Source organism: Rhinatrema bivittatum, chromosome 4 (genome assembly GCF_901001135.1).
Source record: "Rhinatrema bivittatum chromosome 4, aRhiBiv1.1, whole genome shotgun sequence".
In the NCBI taxonomy this organism is placed as follows: Eukaryota; Metazoa; Chordata; class Amphibia; order Gymnophiona; family Rhinatrematidae; genus Rhinatrema; species Rhinatrema bivittatum.
This window is the reverse complement of record NC_042618.1, coordinates 378,928,954-378,947,398: the sequence shown is the minus strand read 5'-3', so window position 1 is coordinate 378,947,398 and position 18,445 is coordinate 378,928,954. Positions and strand designations below refer to the sequence as shown.

Here is an 18,445-nt window from a genome sequence, read left to right as displayed (position 1 = left end):
TTTTCGCTAAACATGCCATTTTATTTGGGCATTCTCTCAGAACCTTAAAATGTTTTTATTGGTTTTCTTGTTCCAGCCTCATTCCAGAGTTCTTTCTTTTGATTTAGCCCCAAATCTTAAATGCGATATGACAAGGACCACGTCAGTGACATATTTCACCTGTATTTCTAGGGATGTTAAAGGCATGTCTCCTGCAGTACCATCTTGTGTAATTCTAGCTTTTGTTGTTGTTTTACTTATTGTTACTACTGCACTTTTACATAATACGGTGTATGCAGACTATGTAGTACTATACATGGTAAGCATGAATAAGTACAGAAATGCAAAAAAGGATCAATACAAAACTTTTAGGTAGATTAGGTAAAGTAGTCCCTTAATTCATAACGTAGTCAAAGTTAACTCATGTTAAGCCAGTTCAAAGCCTAATTATACTTATTTGTCTTTCTTTTTCCACCACACCCTTTAACTTTGATCAGGCTCTACAGTGACCACCCATAGCTGGAGGGTAAAGAACATCCTCCTCTTTAACTATGGTCTAACTTAACTATCAGCATCCTTAAGCCAAACAGCAGTTCTTACCTTATGAGTGGAGACTGAATTGGACGGGATCTTTTTCCATAGATCATGTGGTTTTTTCTTGAATATAAGCATTAAAAGTGGTATTATTATCCTGATGTTTACCATAGCATTACCTATATTACTGTATATCTCAGTTGTAGTGCTAGTTCAACAGCAGTTCAAGTGGATTTTCTTCATAAAACTGATAGATTTCTGCATACTAGCTGTTAATCAAATAGAACATGGAGTATTAGGTCCTCTTAACACATGTTTTTGACATCTGGCCTTGTGTAGCTGACAGTTAAATTGGTCTTCTCTTTCTGATTGACTGAAAATAATTGTAAAACATTAAATCATGGACATACAATTTATGGTATAAATAGTGTCTATCTGTATATGACTCTTTAAAAGAATAAATATAAGAATATTTATAAGAATATAAGAATAAATAATCTAGGTAACATAGTAGTATAGAGCTCAATATTCAGTCACTGGCCGGATTGCAAAGTTAACCCGATAATCCACCAGAGTTAGATGGATGCGTTATATGGCTAACTCTGAATATCAGTATTTAGTCAGATAACTTGTGTTATCTGGCTAAATGCCTCAAAATATGGACCTCGTAGGGTACAACTTTCAAATGATGTAGTCACATAATTTTGAGAGTTAGGAAGCTAGATTGACCATATTAAAAACTAAGTGGGACTTAATGGATGTTATCTATCACCCTAGTTTCACTTGGGGGCAAAATTTAGCTAAGGTAACATAGGAATGATGTAAAGGTTTTCTTGTTCTTGCTCTTGGTACTATGTTTCTTCTTCAATATCCAAGTAAATGTATTGTTAAATTGAATACTAATAATTTTTTTTTTTTGCTCCTAAACAGTTGAGGGAATTCCTAAATGCTAGGGATGTGAAACTTGCATCTAACCCAGAGTCTTTCTAAGTTTTTATCCAATATATAATTCAGGGGTGGATAATGCTCATGTTATCAGCCTTATATAATATTTCTTTGTTTCCTTTGTAGTCCTCTTATATTTCTTTTGTTGTCCTTTTGGAGATAGATAAGTTTATATTATTATTGTTGCAAGCATTTATATCTTCTCATAGAACAAGCAGGTTGGGTGTCCTCACACATGGGTGACATCATTGGATGGAGCCTGGCATGAAAAACTTAAGTCAAAGTTTCTGGAACTTTGACTGATCATACTGAGCATACCCAGCATGCCCTATTCCACGCGTCCATGTGGGGTCCTTCTTCAGTCTCTTTTATTCTGCAGAGCATTGCCTCGCAGTAGAGTGAGCTCGTGGCTTTTCCTTAAGAAATTGCCTTTGGAAACATTTTCACTGTCTTTTTCCGGTTTTCTTGCGATTTCATCGAACACTGGTCCCTCTCGGTTCCCTCTAGTTTTCCCAGTCAGGATTTTTGGTGGTTTGGTAAGTTTAATTTAGTTTCTGTTCCCCCCTCCCCCCGTGGGGGCAGTTCCTCTGTGGCTGCCATCGTCGACCACCTGCTGTCACCATCTCTTGATTTTCCCCTCTTTTCATTCGTCATGGCCTTGTCCAGTTTCCGTCGGTGCCCCTAGTGTCCAAGGACCATGTCCATCATTGACCCCCGTGAGGTATGTGTCCTCTGCCTGGGGGTATCACAAGACATCCACAGGTGCGCCATGGGGTATCACAAGACATCCACAGGTGCACCTGGGGGTATCACAAGACATGCCACAGGTGCGCCAGATGAGCCCTAAGGAACGTTGTGCTTGGCTTGACAAGATGGAGAAACTCTTCGGGTCAAGGAAGTCCGAGCCATTGGCATCGGCGACATCTGCACCAATGGACCTGGGAGCTGCAACAATGGACACCGAAGAATCAGTATCAGTGGGACTAACAGTTCTTTTGATGCTGGGGATCAGCCTCTGTTGGTCTTTTCCAGGTCAAGGACATCAGGTTCATTGTCATCGACCTCAGCACTGGGGAAAGATCAGGCCGAGCACCGAGGAAAGCCAAGGAAGCAGCTTTGATGCATAGTGCCGGGCTCGGGAAGGCACCAGCTCATAAGTGACCCTGCAACGAGAAGTGCCCATCCTCCATTGATGCCATGGGTCCGTGACGGTCTCCACAGATCCTGGGGCAAGTCGCTGTTCCACCTCAGGGATCTGAGGAAGATTTGGCCACTTCCCAGCTTCCCAGTCAGTTTTGGCATCAGGGAGGAGCTGGAGCACAGAGTCCAGGTGGTGTTGCAGGGAATTGAACCAGTGGCACCACCAATGCCGGCGCTGGCATTCACCCTGCTGGAACCACTGCTGGAACGGTTCAGCGTGCCTATCGGTGTGTTACTGACCTAGTTGGTATGGTTCTCGGGAGGACATCAATGCCCAGTAGGGCACCGATGCTTCCCCTGGCCGATACGGTGCTTGTTGCCGGTTCCTCCGAGGAGGAAGCTCCATCAAGGCCGGCAGGGACCCCGAGGCCTGCAGCCCCCCATCCAGCTTTTCTGGGGCTGGCACCAGTGCCTCTGATGCTCATGCCTCTGGACAAAGGCCGAGCACCCAGGGCCCCATCCTATGTGGACTACAGTGGGGATGAGGCCCTGTATGACCCCTGGGGGGAACGACACTGTGGAATCCTCTGACGAGGACTCAGAGGATCTCCCGTCTGAAACCGTCTTCTCCAGAGGACTTGACCTTCATAGGTTTTGTTTGGGCATTGGCGGAGACCATCCTTTTTCAGTTTATGACTGAGGAGGATGCTGGAAATCCTCTAGTTCGTGGAGGTTTCTAAAGAGATCATGGCGGTTTCGGTGCATGAGGTCTTTAAGGAGCTCCTGCCGAGGACCTTGGAACATCCCCTCACAGTACCTCCCATCAACAGGAAGGTGGATGGGGTTTACCTCGTCCAACAGGCTATCGGATTGGTAGTGGTCGAATCCACTCTCAAGAAGACCAAGCGCTCTTGGACCCACATCTCGGTACCTCCGGGCAAGGATCATAGAGTTATGGACGCTTTTGGGAGGAAAATGTTCTAAGGGGCCTTGCTCATTGCCCACGCCTCCTACCATCTCTACATGAGCCAATACTCTCACAACCTCTGGAAGCAGGTGCAAGAGGTGGCCGAGTGACTGCCTCAGCAGCAGCAAGACTCCTTCTTATCACTGGTGCTTCAGGGCCTGGAGTGTAGAAAACATGAGGTTCATTTAAGCTATGATGTTTTCAAGATGGCAGTAAGAGATTGCAGCAAGAATCGACACCCACAAAATGGCATGGCTGTGGGACTCGGATCTCTGACCAGAGGTACTGGAAAGACTCGCTGACCTGCCATGCAGAGGAGAGAATCTCTTCGGAGATAAAGTGAGGGACGCGGTGGCCCAGTTGCAGGATCACCATGAGACCCTCCAGGAACTCTCCACTAGCACTTAAGACCCACCTTCCTCAGCCAGGTGGTCTGTGAGTCAGAGTCAGAGGAAGTCTTTCTACCACCAGAGGAAGTACTATCCTCTGGCCCCTTACCCCCGTTCGCAGAGGGTGAACTCGCATAGCCATCCCAGGCAAAGAGAGCTTCCAAACCTCAGCCGGCTCTCCAGCCAAATCTTGGAATGGGGTTTAGACTGGATTGTAGTGAGCATAAGCCATCCACCTGTACTTGAAACACTGGACACCCCCCCCCCCCCCCCGGTCAGGGGCAGGCTACAGTTCTTTGTGGATTGGTGGCCCAGTATAACCTCAGACCAGTGGGTTCTGTCCATTGTCCATCTAGGGTACCAATTAAACCTATTGGGTGTCCTGCCAAATTGCCCCCATGCCCATTTTGGGGGCTAATAGTACATCAGGAGGTACTGTTTTGGGGGCTTTCCACCCTCTTAATGGCCAGAGTGGTGAAGCCTGTCCCACCAAGGCAAAGAGGGTATGGACCCAAAAAACCGCAGGGAAGACGGTCTATCAAAGCCATGAGGATAATAACAAAAGGAGATAGATCCAGAAGTCCTTAAAAACCTTTCCACGTACAATAAAAGGTTTTTAAGGACTTCTGGATCTATCTCCTTTTATTATCTACCAAGGCAAAGAGAGCAGGGATTCTACTCCTGGTACTTCTTGATTCCAGAGAGAACAGGGGGACTCCATCCCATGCTAGATCTAAGGGCCTTGAACAAGTTTCTCAGAAAAGTTCAAGATGGTTTCACTTGGCACCTTGATTCTCCTCCTGCAAAAGCGGACTGGCTATGTTTCATCGATTTAAAGGACACACACACTCACATCGAGATATTCCTGTGTCACAGGAAGTATCTCAGATTTGTGGTGGGAAAACAGCACTTCCAGTACAGAGTGTTGCCGTTCGGGCTAGTTTCGGCTCCAAGTGTCTTCAGACAATGTCTGGCCATGGTGGAGGCACACCTCCGCAGACTGGGAGTGCATGTTCTCCCATACTTGGAAGATTGGCTGGTCAAGAGCACCTCTCAGATAGAGGCCGATATCTGGAGTCACTATGGTTTATCTCAACTACACAAAGTCCCAACGCACCCCATCACCTCGATTGGAATTCATAGGAGTCCTGCTAGACATAGCTCAGGCAAGAGCCTTCCTGCCATGCTGCAGGGCAGTCACTTTAGCATCTAAAGCGGCGGCGATTCAATAGAGCCAGTAGTTTTCAGCTCAGCATATGTTGAGGCTGTTGGGCCACATGGCTGCAACCGTCCATGTTACTCCCTTGGCACACATACACATGCGCAAAGCCCAGTGGACCCTGAGGTTGCAGTGGCGCCAGGCCACGAAGAACTTCTGGACTCTCATCTAAGTCACTCCATCTCTCCGGGACTCTTTGTCCTGGTGGTGTGCTCTCTTGAATTTGGAATGGGGAATATCTTTCTAAAATCCCCGTACCCAAATTGTCCTAACCACAAATGCATCCACCTTGGGGTGGGAGCTCATGTAGAGGGGCTCCGCACCCAGGGCTTATGGTTCACCCAGGAAGCACAGTGTCAGGTCAACTTCCTAGAGCTCCAGGCAATCAGGTATGTGCTATGGGCTTTCAGAGATCAGCTGTCCAGAAAAATTGTCCTGAAATAAACAGGCAACCACATTGTAATGTGGTGTGTCAACAAGCAGGGAGGCAAAGAGTCGTCCCTCCTTGTTGGGAAGCATCCAGATCTGGTCCTGGGCCCTGTCCCATGGGATGGTACTCAGGGCCATGTATCTGGCCGGAACGGAGAATGTGAAACTGGACAGACTGAGTCATGCCTTTAGATCCCTTGAGTGGTCTCTGGAAACCGGATCTTCTGCCTCTGGGAGAACCCGGATGTGGAATTCTTCGCATCCCCCTGCAACAGGAAGGTGACCTCCTGATCCCTGCGCAGGTCAGATGGCAAACCCAGATGGCAAACCTGTCTCTGACACCTTTGCATGACATTGGGGCAGGGGTCTTCTGTACATGTATCCTCCAATTCCTTTAAACATGAAGAATGTCTTGAAGCTTCGTAAGGACTGAGGACTGTCATTCTCATAGCCCCTCATTGGCCAAGGCAGATTTGGTTTCCACTCCTTCTGGATTTGTCCATCTGGAGACCGATCAGTCTGGGGACTTCACCAGATCTCATCACACAAGATCAGGGCAGGCTGCGGCATCCCAATCTCCAGGCCCTGTCGCTCACAGGCTGGATATTGAGAAGTTAATCCTGCAGCTGCTTGATCTTTCTGAGGATGCATCTTGGGTCCTGGTGGCTTCCAGAAAGCCTTGCACTAGAAAGTCCTACAGACTGAAGTGGAGGTTTTCTGTGTGGTGTGAGCAGAAGTCCCTAGATCCGTTCTCCTGCCCCATGCTAAAACTGCTTGACTACCTTCTATGCTGTCAGAGGCTAGCTTGAAGACCAACTCCGTTAGAATTCATCTCACTGCAATTGGTGTATTCCACCAAGGTGTAGATGGTATGCCCTTCTCTGTACAGCCGATTGCTGTACACTTTATGCGGGGCCTGCTTCAATTGAAGCCTCCCCTAAGGCCTCCCACTTTATCTTGGGACTTCAGCGTGGTGCTAGTTCAGCTGATGAAAGCTTCTTTTGAACTGCTGTGCTCCTGTGACCTGAAGTATCTGACCTGGAAGGTCATATTTTTGGTTGTGGTCCCTTCAGCATGCAGGGTCAGTGAGCTCCAGGCCTTAATGACTTATCCACCTTATACCAAGTTTTATCATGATAGGGTGGTCTTGCATAAGTTCCTGCCTAAGGTGGTGATGGTTTTCCATCTTAACCAGTCAATCGTCCTGCCAACATTCTTTCCAAGGCCCCATTCGCACCAAGGCGAGCAAGCACTGCACAGTTTGGATTGCAAGAGAGCCTTAGCCTTCTATCTGGAGCAGGCAGTAGCCCATAGACAGTCCACCCAACTTTTTATTTCTTTTGACAGGTATAGGTTGGGAGTTGCTGTTGCCAAACAGACACTATTCTATTGGCTAGCAGACTGCATCTCCTTCTGTTGTGCCCAGGCTGGACTGCATCTTGGGGGTCATGTCAAGGCTCATTCTGTTAGAGCCATGGCAACATTGGTGGCCCACTTGCGAGCAGTTCTTTTGGAGGAGATCTCCAGGGCTGCAATGTGGAGTTCTCTCCACACATTCGCATCTCATTACTTTCTGGATAGGGCTGGCTCACATGATATTGGGTTTAGCCAATCTGTACTTCGGAATCTCTTTGAAGTGTAGAACCCAACTCCTGCCTAGGACCCATTGTTTGGGTTCATGCTTTCTCCCCCTCGGTTACCAACAGCACTGTAGTTGCTGTGCCTGTTGGCACCTGGTTGGTGCTTGTTGGTCCCCTTTTGTGTTGGGGAGCATCCTGTAGCTAGGGATTCACCTATGTGTGAGGACTTCCATCCTGCTTTTCCTAGGGAAAAGCAGAATTGCTTACCTGTAACAGATGTTCTGCCAGGACAAGAAGACGTTAGTCCTCATGAAACACGCCTGCCATTCTGCAGAGTTGGGTTTCTCGTATTTTTTGTTTTAATTTTTATTGTAATTCTATGTTACGAGGCTGAAGAGGGACCCCCACATGGATGTGTGGAATAGGGCATTCTCTCTCTCTCATACATTTGTCATATCTATTATTGACCCTTTGCCACGCATATTTAATTTAAGCCTTGATTGCCTCCCCCTCATTATTAAGTTGTTCACTGTATCAATTTTATTTTTATTTTTACATAATTGTTCTATATATAATTCTTTGGCGTATAGTTTTTTAACTCTTACTATCTTGTTCTATGTAGAAAGTTAAAGCGTTTTATGTATAAAGCTAAGGCGTTCGTTTTATAACGCCAAGGCGTATGTTAATATGTTCTCTGTACACCGACGTGATATCTTGATAAACGGCGGTATATAAAAACCAATAAATAAATAAAATAAATAAATAAATACATCTAGGCCTTAGATTGTAAGCCCTCTGGGGATAGGGAAATACCTACAGTACCTGAATGTAATCCACTTTGAAGTGCTAAAAAAAAGTGCGAAAAGCAGAATATAAAAATCTAAATAAATCCTCCGTCCTAGGGAGGATTAAACTCTTTGGGGAGGAATGGGAAGCAGCAGAGAAACTTTGTATTGGTGGCTCCTCCTGCCTCTCCATATTATCTCGTACACTCATCTCTGACCTGGCTAACACAGGCTAAAGATGCTAACACAGAGCATTGTCACGTTACAATGGCAGCATTTTCTTTAATACAACCATTTTAATGTGGCAGAATTTTATATTTCATTAAAGGGGGGGTCTATATTTTATAAAATTATTTTGAAATATTGGTTTAATACATGCATTAGAACTGGTGGTTAATAGATGTTATGTGCCAAATTTTAATGCCTGTTAATGCATAGACATCCCCTTTTAGTTTTATTTATGTAAAACTTTTGTCATTTTAAAACCCTTATAATCTTGCTACTAAGATACATTAAGGTTTAATTTAATTTGGATAAAAAAATGTGTTTTGGCTGTTTACATCAGGCTGTAATCCGTGTTAATATTTTTCTCATTATTAGGAAAGAATAATAGAACGCTTGAAGGAGCAGAGAGAACGAGATGACCGAGAGAGGCTGGAAGAGATCGAGAATTATAAAAAAGAAAATAAAGATCTGAAGGAGAAAATTAATGCTTTACAAGCTGAGCTGACAGAAAAAGAGGTTAATCTGATTTGAAATAAGGACGGCATATTCTTACAACAACCTTCATTTATATATTTATCATTATGGCATGTGAATAAGTGGCTTATTAATCCAGTAGAAGAATTTACAATATAACACAAAAATATGCTTCCATTGTAGTTACAGTAAATCATGATGAGAGTCTCTGCAGGTCTCAACAGCAGTAAAATGCATTCAGCTTTGAGGCTGATATAATTTATTGAATGGAGTTATATCAAAAACGCTGGAAAGTTATTAATAGATTGGGAGAGGGAATCTTTTACACTTGCTGCCATAAAAAGGTCCTCCCTAGATATGTACTGCAGTATCACAATTTTCACATCTACACAAAATTTGCAAAAGCAAAACTGCACTAATTCATTCTAGAATGAATGGAATAATTTTAGGCTGAAAAATGAAATGTACTCGTATCCTTGAAGATAGTAGAGGGGGTTTACAGGAGGTGGGAGAGATTTGGGGCTGTTAACAGTGATGTGAGATTTATATTAGTATGTAGTGGAAGGAAATCCAACTAAATGGTATGATGAGAAGAAGAACTTATCAACAATTCCTATTAGCACAAATGCATTGTTGTAGAAACAGAAAGATTTCTGTAAATATATTTACAAGATGTCCCATGTCAAAATTTGCTCAGTTTCCTTTTGAAGCTATTGTTATTTAGACAGATTAACTCCCTGGTGCATTAACCTCAAGTTTCAACAAGTATCTCAGGGTCTGAACTTGCAACCTTGGACTTCCACTCAAGGCGGACTCTGTTCCTAATTTAAAAGAACAGCTGAGCTAATAGTGTAGGAAATTCCTGTGAACTTTAGCTTGCTGCATTTTCTTTTCTTCTTGTTACTTGAATATTCCATAACAGAAGTGAAATTTACAAATTCTGTTCTACTGGGTGAATACCACAGAGAATAATGAAGGAGAAAAAGGAGTATATTGACAACTGAAGGCAAAAACAATGCACTAGTAAAATTTCAAATCCCCTGAAAGATAAATTGTCTAAAGAAAGAAAAAAGACTTCATATGTTTGCTAAGAGTAAGAATTAAGATCTATACTCTGCTAAGGAAAATTCATAAATCTAAAAATCCTCCTTAAATTTTAGTGAAACCTTTAGCACTTGATAGTGAAAAACTTATGTTGAATCCAAATCTGAAAATCATGAATTACATAGCTAAGCGAGAAAGAGAAGGGGATCATTATTTGGAATTAAGTCAGTGAGAGCAAAGTTGGATTTTAAGAGGGATGTGCGGGCGTACATTTGTGCGCGCAACCCGGCGTGCACAAATGTACACCTGATTTTATAACATGAGTGCGCAGCCGCGCGCATGTTATAAAATCCAGGGTCGGCGCGCGCAAGGGGGTGCACAATTGTGCAACTTGCGTGCGCCGAGACACGCAGCCTTCCTCCGTTCCCTCCGAGGCCGCTCCGAAATTGGAGTGGCCTCGGAGGGAACTTTCTTTCCGCCCTCCCCCACCTTCCCCTCCCTAACCCGCCCCCAGCCCTACCTAAACCCCCCCCCCTTACCTTTATCTTATAGGTGTGCTGACCTATGGCCGGCCCATGATCCCAGGCACAGCAGCAAATGGCCGCTGTGCCTAGAGGCTCCGGCCCCGCCCCTCCTCGCCTCCACCCCGCCTCGCCCCCGCCCCGGACCACCCCACCCATGCCCCACCCCTTTTTTCAAGCCTCAGGACATACGCCAATCCCGGGGCTTGCGCGCGTCGCTAGGCCTATGCAAAATAGGCTCGGCGCGCACAGGAGCGGTTACGCGTGTAAATCCATGTGGATTTACGCTTGTAAGCTTTGAAAATCTGCCCCTATGGGTTTAAATTCCAATATTGAATGCCATTTATTTTTGTGAATGAGCGGAATACCTTTTTGTGATTGGCTTTCTTTTGAATTGGGCTTTCTAGGTCTCATGATTTTTTTCAGTGAATGAGATGAGTCCCCAGTATCTGTGAATGAACAGGATACCTTCTTTCTGACTGATTCTTTTGAAAAGTTTGTTTAATATATTTTGATTGGATTATTCAAGTCATGTGATGTTTTCAGCCATTTAAATAGGGTTTCCAGCATCTGAAAAAGTATATAAAAAGTACACATGATTGTGAGTTCACTTATGAAGAAAGCATAGTTGATGGAAGTCATGTAATGTCTGTTATGCAAAGTTGTATCTGAAAAGTAAGCTCTTACTTCTTGAGTCTCTTTCTGTTAAGTGATTAGTGGAAGGTTTTTTTGTTTTTTTTTGTATTTAATCTTTATTGTAATTTAAAATTTTTAAAGTAAGACAAAACTTACAAAAGGAAAAAAAAGATACAGTCATTACCACTTTTTAAGGCATTTAACATATATATGTCTATTACAATTTCAGCTAATTTGACTGAATCTTTACACAAAGAAAAGTTTCGGAGACTGAATCTTCGGAGCTATTTCAGAAATTATACATTGCAATTAATCGACTGAAATTATTGGTGACTGTTTTCTCTAGATCCCCTTAGTGGTTACTAATTACTAGGGGATATTACAGTAATCTCCCTAGCATTTATAAATGACTTGAGTTGCTCTGGGTAATTAAACACAAAACATTCATCTTTTCTCTTTATAATGCATCTGCTAGGGTATCTCAAAACATAAGAGTAGCCTAAATTTTTAACCTGTGATCTAAACATCAAAAATTCCTTTCTCCTTTGCTGCGTACTTCGAGCAAGGTCCGGGAAAATTCTCACCCCAGCTCCATAAAATGGAGTTGATATATTTTTAAAGAAATTTTTCATCACAATTGATATATCTTGCACTGTAGCAAAGGTAACTGGAAGAGTTGCTCTGTCACACAGTTCCATTAAGGAAGTTTAATAATCATGTTTTCTTTTGAAGAGTTCCTGTCCCAGCTGTCTATGGTGAAATGTTGGCCACATTGAACCATTTATTCCATTGCTTTCATTGCAAGAAGTTGTAATTTGCAGTCTTGATTTAAGATGCTTTACTTTATTAAGTTGGATAAGTCTTGGACTATTGATTACAATGAAAGATTAACGATTTTCGGATTTAGATTCAAGATATTCACTATCAAGTGCTATAAGTTTCACTAAAATTAAAGGAGGGTTTTTTAGACATAATTATTCATTAGTTGAATATGAATCTTGATTCCTACTCTTATTAGTTCTTTGAAGTCTTTTCCCTCCTTTATACAATTTACTTTTCAGGGGATTTGAAATTTTTGTGGAGTGTTGCATTTGCCTTTAGTTCTGTTTTACAACTTGATGTCTTTCATGAAAAAGAATTTTCTTTTCAGTACTCAAGACAGAGAATATATTCTAACAGAGATTTGTTGACATTCTGATATATATCAATCTAATAATTATCTGCTTTTTTTTTGGAGAGAAAGGGTTTTTTTTGTTTTTACTTGTATATCATATTTGCTGATGTTCTGAAAACTTTTATCTTCTGAATTGGCATGAAGAGATAAAAGCATGCAAGAAAAATCCAGAATTTGCTTAGTGACAGAGCGAATGACCAGATCTACCTGAACTTTTCTACATCTACACTCATTTTCTAGTCGCATAAACAGTTCTGCAGTGATGCATCCTGTGGAATAATGATAATCAATGTCTGCCTCTAATCGGTACTGTATAGCAATGTCGAACCCAATAAGAAGTAGAAGCCTCATGGCTAGTCCTTGGTTTTCTTCCTCTCTTTTCTACTTGATCTCACTGTATCTAAAGTAGGCGCATGTATTAACCAGTGGTTAAGCAGCACTACATTTTTACTATGCCTCTGTAGAAGTGTTCAACTAGTATGACTTCCGCAACAGGACAACTAGCTAGTTCTAGCATATCAGACCAAGGATTTTCATATTCTGCATAATTATCCTAGCTGTGTAACTGTGGTTGGAGAGCAAGGGAGAAATCATAGAAGACTCAGGCTAAGGAATAAAAGTAAAGGAGAGCAGATGCATTTTTAGAGTGAAAAATTGGAAAGAGAATTTATCAGGCAGAGGAAATTAGATTTCTTCCGAATCTTTCAACAGAGGGAGCATTTTGTTTTAAACAGGAAGAAGTCACTCTTGCAAATATTCCCTTTGCTAGTATGCTTAAAATATCAAAGCCGTATATGTGTATGCTTAAATGAACCAATCCTGCTTGTGTTGTTGAATAACAAGCAGTATTTTAGGAATATATAGGTACACAATACAATTTCCTGTTTTCAACTCTGTCCTTTCTCTTGGTGCCTTTTTCAGTCTAGTTTAATTGACCTCAAAGAACACGCATCATCACTGGCATCATCAGGGCTGAAAAGAGACTCTAAATTAAAGTCTCTGGAAATAGCCATAGAACAAAAGAAAGAGGAGTGCAGTAAGTTGGAAGCACAGTTAAAAAAGGTAAGTGCCTCCTCCAGAAAACGCTTCTTGTTTCTGATGAACGAGATAGAGACAGACAAAGGCTAGACAGCACTGTGAAGTAACGGGCTTGTTTTCCAAATCTGGCTATTTTCTGCTGTCTCCTGATAGCAGAACCCAACACTGTTGACGTTATTCTTAAGGAAGCCTGCATCAAAGCTGTCTGTGAACTTGAAAAATTATCTCATGTTTCCTGTCTAGGCATGCTTCAAAAAATTGATGAAAATGGTGGAAGTGAAAAAAAAAACTATTATGGAAACCAGCCGTCACTGTGTGTGCAAATCTAAACGTTTGTAAAAGATAAATTAAAATCTTTGCCATGTACTTAAAAAAAAAAAAAATACAAAAGGCCATCTAATAAATGATGAATTCCTACTCTTTGTTGCAGGGCTATATCTGGTTCTCACATTTAAAATGAGGTTTTCCTCCTTACCATTCAGTTTGCAGTAGTTCAACAAAATATCGCCTCATCCATCCACAGTGGCAGTTCATGATTTATAACTGTCAAAGAACAGACCAAACTTTAGAGAAGGAATATTTTTTAGTGCACTTTATTAAGTAAAACACATTGCTTAAGGGATTATATTAAAACACTTTGACTGATGTGCACATTTTTTTCTCCAGTGTGCATTGTGTTTTTATGACTATTGTCTTGTGGCATGTTGATACTGTCTGCACTCATAGTTCATGTACAAACTTATGCCATACTTCATGAGCTTAATCATTCTATTTCTATTATACAGCCCATAAATGGGTCAGTGGAAAGTACATATAAAACTTGAAACCAAGTAATTGCACAGGTTTCATCTTTGAAACTGAACAAGATAAGTTCTTTGCGATCATAAATATAGCAGTGCTAGATACTTTATTTATACATATGTTATAGTATAGTACTGAACCGAATTGGATACTTGAATGGTAATACTTCTTCACAGAAAATGTAACCTTACCATATCTGTTAATATTTTCAGTGTTCATAGCCAGGACCCTCAGTATCCTACAATTCTGCAGATGTACTAAGAGCTACAGAATTCGACCCTTGCCGTGGAATTTGCTGGTCATGGCCAAATTGCTGCAGGAAACCAGGGGCTAGGTCCAGTCAGGCAGAGAATTGCCATTGGCAGCAGGAGCAGCGATGGCAATGATGCTTTCTTTTTCCCCAATCTCCTCACTCACCCTCCTCTTCGGGGACAGGAGGAGGACTGCGGCTCTGCAGCGCCTTGGGCTGCATCCTTTTCCTCAGCTGCTGGTGCCTAAGTGTTATGCTTTGAAGCGCATGGTTCAAAAATCAAACTTAGCCCCTTGCATCAGAGGAGGAGGAGAACAAGGCCCAAGGCAATGCAAAGCCACTTTCTTCTTATCCCTGAGCTGAGAGTATATGAGGGGATAGAAGGGAAGGAGAATGAGGGGATCATGGGAGAGAGATTGGGAAGGGTAATAAACGAGGGAGAGAGTGGGGATTATGGAGGGGGGAAAAAGTGAATGAGGGAAGATGGAATGATGGGAGAAAGTTCCAGAAGAAAGTAAATGAGGGAGAGTGAGGGGATCTCAGGGATGGGTGTAAGAGTGACTGAGGGATTTGCAGGAGTGGAGGGGAATAGTGAGTGCGTTAAGAAAGTGGCTTAGGGATAGTGGGGCGAGGGTGTTGGGTGAGAGTGCCATTGACAAAATGAGGAAGGAAATGGGTAGAGTGAGGAAACCGAACTAGAGTGAATTGAGTGGAATGTAGTAGATACAAGTAGAGTGAGGAGATTGGAGGGAATGAAGGAGGGGAGAGTAAGAAGATTGGAGGTGGTGTGGGGTGTGAGGGAATTGGAGGGTTGGGGAGAAAGTGGGAGAAGGTTTTGATATCAGACAGAAGTGGACCTTCCTTTCTTCCCCATCCTGATCTTGTATCTCCTTCCTTGTCCTGAATTCACACCCTATTTCCCTTTCCTCCACTCATTCACTTCCCTCTTTTTGCGATTCTTTTATCCCTGACTTTCCCTCCCTTCCCCTCCCTTTGTGACTCAATCCACTCTACATCTTCCTCTTCTCTCTGAAATCCCTTTCCCATCTCCCTGATCATCTAACCTACCTTCCATGCCACCCATTCTTTATTCTCCTTCTCGCTTCCCAGCACTAGTCTCTAGATTTCCTTTTCCCCCAAAAGAACCAAATTTATTAACCACACACAAGAAATTACATAAAATAAGTTTAGTTTTATAAAGGAAATTCAAATTAATACTATTTAATGTGCAAATCAATTATATTTATGCAAATTGGTCACATAATTTGCACAGAATGTTGACAGAATCTGCCACAGGAACCCAGGGACTCTATTCATGGCTATCGAGTAACATGATTATTATTTTGTGTTCCAAACAGAATTGGATTATACTTAGAACATGAATACTTTATCCTAAGCATTACGGTGAAATGTATATTTATATTCACAAAGCAAAGGGTGAAATTTATTTTAACAGAGGTTATCTATTGCTAATAACTAAAACTTTGGACTTGCTCCTGTGAAATTCAGAAGATAGGCAAACAAATATCTACAGGAATATATCTCTGCAGGCTTGAATCAGCTGCCTCCCCTTCCCCCTCCACCAAACCTGACCCTCAGTGCCTCTTTTGCAGCATGATAAAATGTGCCATGCAACAAATAGAGATTTGGCTGTTTTCACAGCTCAGGAATTGTGCAGAATTAAGACAAGTGTGCAGTGCAATAAAGGCCCCATGTTCTGTGAGCTGGAAAATAATGATTTTGGTATGTTTAAGGTCATTGTGTTCCACCCAGTTATGAATCATTTATACAAGCACTTTATCTTGCCATAGACCACTATTGAAAAGATCAAGTAAGATTTTGAATGCTGTGATACATCTTGTTTGTACATGCTGTAAGTTTGCATGTTTTGGCATTTTGCTGATTTTGTGTGTGTCTTTATGCATATTTAATGGGTTGACTATAGGTGCATCATTAATTATTTATGCTCCGTAACTAATGAACTGAGTGGTACCATAAATAGAAGTTATGAGTTTTTTATAATCAGCCACCATTGTATCACAGAAGTATATATAATTTATCTATAGTCAGCCCATGGGTAAAGTAGTTTATAGAATAAGATATGGTAGTTTGATATGTGCATTTGCATTTTATGTTATATAATTTTGCTTGACTTTTTCATAAGTCTTTTAACTGTTATATCCTATTCCTGGTCAACTATTTCCATACTATAAAGTGCTTGTATAAATACAGTATTAACCCAAATGGTTTTTCCCAAGAATTTAAACACTATCATGATAGACTGTGAAAATTGCAGTTTTATCTGTACTGTGACCACATTTGTATAAATATAATGCCTGAAGATCTTAGTTATTTGGATACATTTCCAATAAGTTGCCTAACTGGCAACATACATGCCTACTTTCAATCTACATAAACCCAATCAATATTCAAATAGAGTTCTTCCACACATCGTGTCTGAATTTTGACTTATGTGGATAAAAATACATGCGTGTGTACACCACACAGTGTTTAATGATGGCATAAAGTGCATGTGTTAGCAGCAAGCCTGCTATGTGCTTAACATTTTTTGAAAATGAAATGTGTATGCATAGTTTCAAAATATAACTCTGAAAGACCTCCCTGTCCCCCATCCCTTCCCAGGAATGCCTCTTTTCTGTACAGCTGACAGTATGCCTGTTAAAAAAACAAAAACAAAAAGCTAAACATGCACTTTATGGCAGCTAATAATCTAGTTATCAAGATATGACTGATTTAGAGCTAGATTCACTAAGCAATTTTTAACACGGAGGGGACGGGGGACTATATTGTGTGGGGATGTTTCAGTGATATTGTGCTCCTCCCTTGACAAAATCTTGCAGCTGTATCGCCGCACTGTTTTGTCTCGCAAGATAAAACAATGCGACAGAGGCCTATATTGTGCAATTGCGGCCACCAATGCGCAGGGCCACCATTGCCTTAAAGGACCCTGTGGCTAAAAGAAAAAATAGGTGTGAACAGATTAAAAAAACAGTGACTGGAGGTCTAACTTGACCCCTCCTCACCCCAGAGCAGTCTCAATTGGCGATCCCAGGGAGAGGAGTGGGGTTATAGTTGGCACCCCCGCAAGGGCCTGGGGCCCTCAATAGATTAGCTCTTTCCTAAAAGGTGTAGATAAAATAACGTGGCTGACAAATTTCGAAGTCAGTCATATTATTTTATTTACATAGGATTACCTTTGCATTGAGCTACTTTGCATTGATTTCCAAAAGTCATGCATGCAAATGCCATGCAAATGAGCTCATTGTAATAGGAGAGGGAATCTGGCCCAATTTATGCAAAATATCACTAATATCACGTAATATTGCCTCGAAAGGGCTATATTATGCAATATATGCTGTTTAACACACGTTATAGCTCTAATACGGCTTAATGAATCTTCTCCTTTGGAAAGTTAACTCTGTTTTTACCTCTGGAAAAGGTGCCTAAGGTTTTCAAAATGTATCCCATTATATATAGGGTTATAATAGGCATAGCCCAAATAATACACACGATTAAAGCTAAAACTGTCAGTTTGACTGGCCACACTCATAGTTTTGCTTTCAAAGTGAGTGTTACAAGACAAACTGCCTTTAATATTAGAACAGGCTGGCTGATGTGTCTCAGAGTGGATGATTGTAATAAACAAAATTTATTTATATATGTCCTTTCCCTTTTTTGGGTAAATAATATATTGCTAATGTGCTAATTGCACTAAATAGAATTATATTCTGTCTTTTGCAGGTTATGTTTATTTTGTCTGCCTATGCCCAAATTGGACTGCTTTGACATTAAACTAAATTTTTTTTCCAGATAATATTTTGCAAAGGTTCTCTGTGCAGTACTTAAGTAAAAGCAAGAATCCACTTCAAATACTTAATCCTGCATTTTTATAAATGTATATCGATTCTTCGCAGTCTGTGAAACCAACATAAAAATTACCTGAAAACAGTGTTGTATTCGTACATTCACAATGTTCTCTTGGATAATTTGCATAGTGGTTCAATGAAATGACATTATAACCTTCAAGAAATCTAGTTCTCTCCATGACCAATATGATGACCAGAATGCTTTATCATATGAATGTGGATCCAGATTCATCATATAGTCATGGAAAGATAAACATTTATTCAAGTTTAATTGTTTTTGTTATTAATCTTCTGTACTTGCATTTTGTACCTCACCTTGATTTTTATGATGATTTAGCAAATAATCAAGTTAAAATAAATACAGACATTCAGTTAGTGTTAGGGGATCTTACTTTAAGAAAGAGCATATTTGTCCTCAATTAAGACAT

General features: G+C 41.4%; 1 protein-coding gene across 5 annotated transcripts in view; it reads left to right on the top strand.

The window, feature by feature from the left end:
* Window positions 1-18,445, top strand: part of ERC2 (ELKS/RAB6-interacting/CAST family member 2) — a 1,638,183-nt gene that overhangs the window by 653,576 nt on the left and 966,162 nt on the right. For all 5 annotated transcript variants that reach the window (XR_003856601.1, XR_003856602.1, XR_003856603.1 and 2 more), the window contains 2 exons: window positions 8,568-8,708; window positions 12,963-13,103. Coding sequence is in view for 1 of the 5 variants with exons in the window: in XM_029600911.1 (XP_029456771.1) it covers window positions 8,568-8,708; window positions 12,963-13,103 (282 nt within the window). In the remaining 4 variants the exon portion in view is untranslated. The remainder of the gene's footprint in view (window positions 1-8,567; window positions 8,709-12,962; window positions 13,104-18,445) is intronic.